Source organism: Physcomitrium patens, chromosome 8, assembly GCF_059467195.1.
Source record: "Physcomitrium patens ecotype Gransden chromosome 8, ASM5946719v1, whole genome shotgun sequence".
In the NCBI taxonomy this organism is placed as follows: Eukaryota; Viridiplantae; Streptophyta; class Bryopsida; order Funariales; family Funariaceae; genus Physcomitrium; species Physcomitrium patens.
In genome coordinates, this window is record NC_143417.1 from 13,575,667 (window position 1) to 13,584,965 (window position 9,299).

At 38.5% G+C, this 9,299-nt stretch overlaps 1 protein-coding gene across 3 annotated transcripts; it reads right to left on the minus strand.

Annotated features, from left to right (window-relative positions):
* Positions 1 to 2,593: 2,593 nt before the first annotated feature.
* Positions 2,594 to 7,765, minus strand: LOC112285893 (anamorsin homolog 2). 3 transcript variants are annotated; one of them, XM_024527236.3, is made up of 9 exons: positions 7,556 to 7,765; positions 5,739 to 5,955; positions 5,292 to 5,452; positions 4,806 to 4,946; positions 4,495 to 4,564; positions 3,887 to 4,078; positions 3,556 to 3,689; positions 3,260 to 3,334; positions 2,594 to 3,054 (listed from the first exon to the last, which is right to left on the minus strand). In XM_024527236.3, the coding sequence occupies exons 2-9, from the start codon at positions 5,878 to 5,880 to the stop codon at positions 3,016 to 3,018; spliced, it is 954 nt and encodes a 317-aa protein (XP_024383004.1). In that variant the 5' UTR covers positions 5,881 to 5,955; positions 7,556 to 7,765; the 3' UTR covers positions 2,594 to 3,015. The 3 variants fall into 3 exon arrangements, with proteins under 3 accessions (XP_024383004.1, XP_024383003.1, XP_024383005.1); XM_024527235.3 differs by lacking the exon at positions 7,556 to 7,765 and adding an exon at positions 7,228 to 7,331; XM_024527237.3 differs by lacking the exon at positions 7,556 to 7,765 and adding an exon at positions 7,067 to 7,217.
* Positions 7,766 to 9,299: the final 1,534 nt, after the last annotated feature.

The window sequence follows — 9,299 nt, forward strand, 5'->3', positions numbered from 1 at the left end:
AAGAAGACAAGCTCCACCTCCTCCTATAGAAGTAGACAATAATGAAGAATTTGAAGTGGAAGAAGTCTTAGATTCAAGGCGATACTAAAATAAATTGGAATATCTTGTCCATTAGCGCAGATATGATATTAGTGAATGCACATGGGAGCTAGTAAAGAATCTTGTAAATCCAGCAAAGGTAGTGGAGGCTTTTCATTGACGACATCCATCAAAATTAAGATGAAAATCTTTCTTATAAAAGAAACAAGATTTAGGCAAGATAATATTCTACTTTCAATCCTTGTTTGTAGCTTCTTTGTAGTTGTGACACTGAGGAGATGGAGAATCAATAACTAGTGGATTTGACTCAAGAGCCTTCGTTTGTTGAACTACTGGACGAGAGATTATGATTGTTACAACCTTCAAGACGACGCAATCAAGATGAAGATCTTCAATTATGACATGTTCTTCTTTGAATAGATGGCGAGATACAACACATTTGGTATCACGACCATGGAAGGAACTCCTGAGGTTTGGTGATTTTACTAGAGGTAAGAACAACTATTGATGGTATTTCAAACGTTTTATTTGAAGGAAGTTATGAAGGCCTCAACAATGATCAAATAATTGGGTGGTCTTCCCACCCTAGTATAGGATGCTATCGATAGGTGAGAGGCCCTATGAATCACCTTCGAAGAGAATAAAGATCAGAGTATGTGGCAAATACAATTCGTTGCATCATAGATTTTCTCAACATATGATGATTGCTCCTCGTGAAACTCGTACCTAGAAGGGGAGATAATGTCACGAACATATGCATGTAAGCCAGTAATTACATGTATAAATAGATAGAAGTAAGTAAAAGTAGATAAAAGTAAGTTAATTATATAGTATTTCCTATGGAAGCTTTCTAAAAGCTTTATAGACACTACTTTGATTTTATAGATGTCTTTAATTGACTTTTTGGATTAGAAACATGGTCAACAAGTTGGCCATGTGCCACACATGTTGTTAGCTTGAAGACCAAGCTAACTATGTGGCCTTTACATAGATAAATTTGCCTTGTAAGTCAAGGCATGTGTCCTACAAAGTCAATACATATTGGAGGTCCTATAGAACATCGCCATGTAGCCCCTAGTTAGATAGTATATGAAGAAACAAGAGTGAAGCCTTCTTCACTCTTATCAACTCCTTTCTTGCTTCCAATTTAGTTTCAAGGATCTCTAGTTTTCTTGGCTTTTGGCAATAGCCATTCCAATTTCTTTCTTAATATACATATCAAGTTATTTTTATTTTGTCATCTTTCTTTGGGAGAAGTCTCACTTGTTTATTTGTCTTTATCATGTTTTTATCCTTGATGTGCAATCTGAATAGAAAGGTACTAGTAATGGAGTATATGCTTAACAAAATGCTGAACAACTTGATGTATGCATCGAGGGATGCCAAAGTGGTAAAAGAATTTAATTGGCTCCATCAAATCAATGTGTCCATCAGCACTGCGAAAGAATTGAAATACCTTCATCATGATTGTCCAATCTATTCATAGAGATTTGAAGCTAAGTATTATCATATTCAATATCTTTTTGGAAGCAAGGATAACCGATTTTGGCATCGCAAAGGGTTTGAGTAATAATAGAAGTGGGCCTAGTACTTTAATTGTCCTCACTACTAGTGGCTATTTGACTCTAAGTACACAGCCCAAATCCATGATGGCTTTTTCAACATTGTAGATCTTGACATTGTAGAGGAATGTATAGAACAATTGGACAACTTAGCATGAGGAAGACAAATTATTGCCTAAAGTGCCACAATAAGCAATTGCAATACAAAAACATCCCTTAAGGTGTAAAAATCCTATGCTTTCAAAACCAATTGGAATAGGAGAGAGGAATTAAGAATAGGGATAGAGGGCAAGAATGTAGAAATGGGAATGAGAGTGCAATGATTCCTCATCAAAAGTAGATCAATTTAGTAAAAATCTAAGTAGCTTTAAAATATATATATATATATATATATATATATGATTATATTGAAAAAAATATATTTAAGAATGTAATAATAAACATGATGTATGTATTATGGCATTTAGTATATTAGATCCACTTTGAATACATTCATATTCTTTTTTCCTTCTAAGTAAAATGAGTTCAATTATTTCTACCTAAGGCATAATTTATAAAGCTTTTGGTCATTGCACACATTGGGCATTTCATTGAATTTAGAAACATATATAAACTGGTCGTTTGTCACAAAGTTTGTATTTTTGAACAAATCACAAATAAACCAAGTCACGTTTACAAATCAAGGGTTTAAGTAATCAAGTGAAAACAAACAAACAGAATTTAATATCAACTTTATATTGATAATACATATTGAAAAAATCAGAAGACGAGACGATCATACAAGAGAGGTGTGGTAAACAGGGAAAGAATTCATGTGCCCCTCATTGCTTCTAAGATGTGAGTTCCTTGTGCTCCCATTCTGGGCACTGCCAGAAACTGGATGTTGAATATCTCAACAAGTGAGCTGAGATACTATCTCAGTAAACTGATGTTAATTAATCAGATGAAATTTAGAAAACAAATCAGCAAATTGAGAACTGTGACGAAGCAAGTAATGCTCAGAGTGATGTAATAAATTCATTTTAAAGATGAGGACCGTACTATGAATTCACTTTGATATTTGGATGCGGAAATGACCATCTTCGCCAGAGATTTGAGGCACGACGGTCAATTAAGTCGGGCAGCAGATGTCTACAAGAAACATGACAGGAGATTACGACATAAGATGGTACATTAATCCCTCATGCCACAGCGGGTGACAACTGGCTTCAGTCCTCTAAAGAATTTATCGCTAATCCTCTTAAAAAAATCATCGCTGCCTGACTACAAACCGCGAATGGGTAATAACGATGATCGCTCCATCCAAGTTCAATATGATCATCGAGGTCAAAATTGGTGGCAAACAATCTCCCTGACTCGGATCTAAACCTAACCTTCCGTGGCTGCACTTGTCATAACTTGGGACAAACGTACATCATGCGTCAGCCACCAACCATGACTCTCCAAGAGTAATCTGCACATGGAAAAATGAGGACACGTATGAGAAGTTGTATAGCATGCTGCTACCAGATTACATCTCGACAAATTTTCATGTAACCATGAAACCAAAGGAAAATTCCAAAACATTCATTCTAGTACAGCATAAATTCTAGAGAAACCTGCGCTTAAAAAATAATTCACTTTCTAGATTTTTCAAGTAAGAAAAAGTAGGAAATTACCTTCTCTCCAAGTTTGAAGGTAGGCATGCCCCTGTATGGACATCCGGCACAACGGAATGCATCTCCTAGTCCACACTGCAAAAATTAGCAAAACACTACGTTTAAATTCACCATTTCCAAGCACAAGCTAGTTTAAGTGATGCTCCAATAAGGAACAGACCTGACAATGTGTTAACATGTCTGTTTCTTGCCATACTAACTAAATCGTAGAATGTTGCGCAAGATCGCAGTAATATGATAAACTTTGCGAAGCATAAAATTACAGTTCTTTTCTTCAGATAGAATTGACCGCTTACACTGCCGCAAGAAGATGTGGGGTTGTTGATTTGGGCAGCTGTAAGTTTAGTCTCTTCTTCCTTCTCTTCAAGTTCTGCACGACCGCAAGTACAGTTTTTGCATGCCTTTTTGGTAGGAGCACAGCTCTCTGCCTCTGTAACACCCATATCAATACACACCACGGCAAGTAAATCTTCCATCTGTCCTCTACCCCTAGCCCACTTTCACCAAGCAGAGCTATGACGAAATACAAGCGTCATTAAAACAAGGCAAAAAATCAACAGAAATACCTTATTCCTAAAATAAATAAATAAACAAAAAAGTAAAATTAGAACTCGATTAAATACTCACTAGGTATCTCAGGTGCCTTCAAGTCTTCCTCTGTAAGAAGATCATCCTCGTCAATAAGTTCCTCGTCATCATCTTTAAAATTACTTGTAAGATCCAATTTGACTACTGACTTGCTCATTGACAGAACATCGTCCATCACATCCCCAGCAGTAAACTTCACGGGTTGATGATTTCCATTTGTCCTGGCACGACCTAACCAGACAGAAAGTCTCACCTTGATTAGTCTCAGTTTCATCACATGACACAAAGTCAACAACAGACATCATCTCATTGTGCGCTTCATCATCCACAAGAAACGCCTTCATGACAACTTTTAAATAGTTAGCACACACGAAGACAGAGTTTGTTGCCACGCGCATCTGAACACTAATTGACTGTGAAATATACAGCGCACACAAAATGACTCCTTGTATTGGAGCTACAAGTTATTGATCAATTAACTACACAAACTACACAAAGCTCGCGCAGACAAATCCCATGACATTATTATAAACTATTTAGTGCAATATGAATCGCAACTCAGCGATCGTTAACAGTAAATAAAGGGTTTACTGTCTTGACAAATTCTTGGATAGGCATACAAAATAACTAACGGACGAGTAGGTTACCTTTCTGGCTAGAGCCCTTCCTGAGTTGGAATACAGATGCCGAGTCCCAAGAAGGCTTCTTAGATTTCACCTGCAAACCAAGGAAATTAACAAACTTTGACCATCAAAATACGAGGGAAGAGCTTTTCTACTTTCAAACATGTGCACCTTACATCATGAGTGGGATAAACATGAAGCAACTAAAATATTCGGGAACATATACCCAAACCTGAACAAAGTACATATCGAACCTTGACAAATCAAATGCACTGCAACTACTTACACGACATCATTCTGATTTAATATGAACTCCGTGAAGACTGATGACTTACCGCAACAAGATTCAAGGCAACAGAACTGGTCGTACATGCTTTAGCAATCTCTACTCCGGTTACAAAGTCCACTTCAGAATTCACAAAGCCTGCAAGCAGCAAATTCCGCTCCAATCCAGCGTTTGTTTGAGTGCTAGAATACTGCAAGCATGCATCTTCAGTTAGACGATAATGAAAGCTTGCTTTGAATCAGGAATAAAGATTTGTTTTTAAAAACCAAATTTACGTAAGAAAAATTCTAATAACGGACCCGGATCCGAAGTAAAAAGAAGCTCGACTGGAAGAAAAAGAAAAAGAAAAAAAAACTCTAACTCCAACTCCACTATGATTTAGGTAATCATTCAATCCAATATTACGATAGTTCTTCAAACATTGGAACGAATATGAGTCTCATTCGTTTATAAATATTAATACAGAACACTTACTGACAAGTGTGCGCCTCGCCCTTCATCTTAAGGGCTAATATATAATAAACTAATAACATACCTTCTGTTCTTGGGTTTCAACAAGAAGCGGTTCTAGAACCAAGAAGGAGCCACCAGGATTGAGAACACGAGCAACCTCCGCCAGAAATGATGGAGAATGACGGCCTGGTGTATGCATCAATGATACCACTGCCTCCACTGATGTCCCAACATCAAGCTTGCCTTCATGATTAATCAAAGACAAAAATAAATAAACAGAAATGACAAGTATGTGAACAACATTCCCAAACGAAATAAGTTCCATTTCTGGTCGACAAGTACTGTGTAAAACTACCAGAAAAAGTTGGCTAATCACAACAAACATAGTATTGTGTAAAACTACAAGTACAACCGCAATTTTCATGGCTATTGTCTGGTTTCCGTAGGCATTATAGTTCTTCCGTCGTTCCCAAATGCAGCGATTGACTTTAACCATTGCAAACAGCATAATAACCAGACAAGTGCTTACAAGCCTCTTGAGTATTGAATACGATTTGCAATGTGGCTCCGCCAGACAGTTCAGCGTGATATGTCTTCTTAACCCATTGCTCCACTGAGTCCGGAAGTGGCTGCAAATCGATGAACAACAAAACTCCAACCTTTTTGGCCATCTCTGACAGATGAGCTGAGAGATAACCTCTACCTTCGAAAGGAAACTTACGTGAGTCAATTGATAAAGGATTTACCTGAAAAAACAAAGTATGTTAAACCGACAGCTCTCGGTTACTCCGCTAACCACAAGCAAATTTAACTCAAGATGCTTTCATTCACATCCCAAACATCTAATCAGGTGCAATCTATGTTCCACACCAACACGATTTGGTTACATTGACAACAAATTCGAAAGAAGGAATTAGTTATAAATGTACGTTCCCCGTGCCAAACAACTGTTACATTAATTACCAGAAATGCAACGTAAAACTAGCGAGGGCTCGTCATTGGCTGCAACTACAACTTCCTAATACCTACCCTCAGGGTCAATCAGAACCAACAATGCGGCAACGCATCAGTTCCTTTCAGTATTCCTTCCAATGACGGAACTCCAATTCATTGGGAAATACAACTTCGATTTCTTGAGTAACACTTCACTGAAAAAGTCGTAGATGGGTAAGAGAAGGAGAAACTCGTAGTGGTAACTAAAACTCTCTCATGAGCTAAAATTAGTACTTGGCATCAAATTAACATCATCTCCTCGACATTAGTGCCAAGGCCAATCATCCTGAGTTCCATTACGGCGACAATACTGAGATATTACAATGAGAATATACAAGCAAGCTCAAACAGGCAGTGAGAGAGATGAACTATCATTTAGTAATCACGCCACTTGTACGCCTTCTAAGGATCCATCCCCTCTCTCCCTCCACCTCACAATCTAAGGATGGTCGTCAATAGATGCAAACATCTGATTCACATACGGAATAATAAATCCTGACAGTCCTCGGATCTGCTCGGCACTGAGACAGCCCATCATTTGATTGGAACCCCATGCAATCAGTCAATCGTTCACCGCACGAAAGATACGGATAGACCTTTTTAAACTGTGAAGGATGCAAGCAAGAAAGTAAACATCCAAGAGATAAGTGTCCAGGCAAGGTGATTTTCATGAGGAATCATCACAAACACCATTCAACTTGTGCGATATCCACACTAAGGCAACAGAAAAGAGAGAAACCGGAAATCCAATTACGCGAACTAGATCAGCAAATTTTAGGTGAAACCATCATTCAACATACTGAAGCTCTCCACAACCTGTATCTTGTAGAAGATATATATCTCTCACGCGAAACATCTACTCACCTACGTTCGCAAACTGACACCCAATATGCAAGGCAGAAAAACCGAAAAAAACCCGAGTTTCATCATGAGAAACGTATCCTCTGTAGAAGCAAACTGGAACCCTCAAAATCGACACGAAGCGATGCCAGAGGAGTATCACCGTCACAAAATCAGGCGCTTACCGGTAGACACAGAGCAAAACCAACTCAAAAATATTCAACACCGTTGAACTGCCCACTTTGCTTCAATCTGCTTTTTCTCAATAGCCTTCCTCCCTGTCCACCTCTCTTCAGTGTGCTACTCTCTCTGGCCGTGTCTCTAACATAAGTAGGCCACGCTACAAGGACACGCTAGCCAACAGAAGGCGAAGCACACCCGTCCTCGGCCTCCCTCCCACGCTTGGCACTTGCTCATTCCACATGGGAGCCAGAGAATTCCATCAAATCACGATTAGTTACCGAAAAGGAGAACCGCTCCAGATCAGCGCCAGCATGGAATGGCATGACTTACCCTAACCTGGCAAGTAGCTCGAGTGGAGCAAGCACCGCAGGGCGAGGTTCGCCGAACGAACGACTCCTCTGTGCCCCGAATTGAAGTCCTCCGCGAAAAGACTCCGAAGAGGAGGCGTCGCTACGAAATTTCGTTTGAAGTGACTGCAGCAGCAGCGCACACGCACAAACGACGCGCCGGGTCCAGGGCCGGCACGCAGGCTTACGAGTTGTGGAAGGGGAGCTGCACTTCGGAGGAAGCCCGCGTGGGCGCCGTCGCCATGGAATAAAAAAAAATCCTGCCCGGCTGCCCTCACGTCAACCGCCGCAATCTGCCGCTCGGGAGCGTCCGGGTTCCACGGCAATGCGCTCAAGTTCCCGCGTTCTCCACATTGGGCTGAGTTGGCACTTTCCCATGCTGACGCGACCAGGATGATGACGCTGAATGCATTCTGCGGTGTGTGACTTGCTTGAACTTCAGTCTGTTTTAGGAAGTGCTTTATCGTGTTGGAAAAAGCATCAACTACGAAGATTAATTGACGTAAATCGTATCTGATAACAGAAATTAATCTACTTTTCTCGTGTGTTCTAATGTAGCTGAATTTGTGTTGAAACTGCAAAGGTGTGAGAATATTTGTGGGTTTTGCATTCATAATATTCCAAAAGATGCTACTTTCTTAAATTGTAACAGGATCTTCATATTCTCAATCGAACACATTACAAAATCAATTTATCTATACAAATCACTTCAAACACATTATTATTGTAAGATCATCTTCTTTTTTCAGCACACGTATATAATACGTAATAATATATATATATTAAATTTGAAGTAGTTATCATACAAACAATGTTTATTTTATGGTTGGTTTTTGTGAAGCTTTCTAATAAATAATGCTTTTTATCTCATCTCCAGACGAGTCATGCTTTCGTCCCTCAACGACATTCTCCACCAAGTTCGGCTCCTTCCCAGCTTTTCCAAGAGTGTGTTTCTCCTCTTCTATATTGGCTGCCGTGGAACTTACTGCTGCTGATGTGCCAACAGACTTTGGAGAATGGCTCGAACCTTCTGAAATCAGATTTGATATTCGATGTGATACATCTACATTACCGAATACTTCTGGGCCAGACTTTGTTGGTTTGCCGATTTGGATACCTGACAAGCCAAGGGGTAGACCTATGGGACTTCCTTTGGATGGTTCTTGTGAAGCGCTCTAAGACCGAGACTCTGTTGACATCCTGCCCTTGTGTAACGGAGATTGAGAGGGCGTAGATTCCCAGTGAAGGGTTCTCTCTTGCACAATCTTCAGCTTTTCCACTACGTCACTCATCCTTGGTCTACTTTTTGGAACCTTGTTTAGACATTGATACACTAGCTGCATAAATTAGCTATAGTTTAATCAAGTATCATTGTAAATTATTCAATACCTAAATAGACATAAAATAAAAATCAACATATGTTATTGCATTAAAGTTTTTAACAATAATTGTGATTATATATTTCAATACATATTTGTATAATATCACCAAATAATTTGTTATAAAATAGATTAGAAAAAAGTATTATTTTATTAGTTAGTAATTGTAACTTTATTGAAAAATTAAGAATAAAAAAATTAATTAATTAATTAGAATATATCATAATTTATTTTTTTTTAAAAAAAATTGGTTAATTTTAAAACAAAATTATTTATTTCCTTCAAAAAAAAGAGAAGTAGTATTACTTTAGTTTTAAAGTTTAATTTTAAAATATAATAGTTGGAATA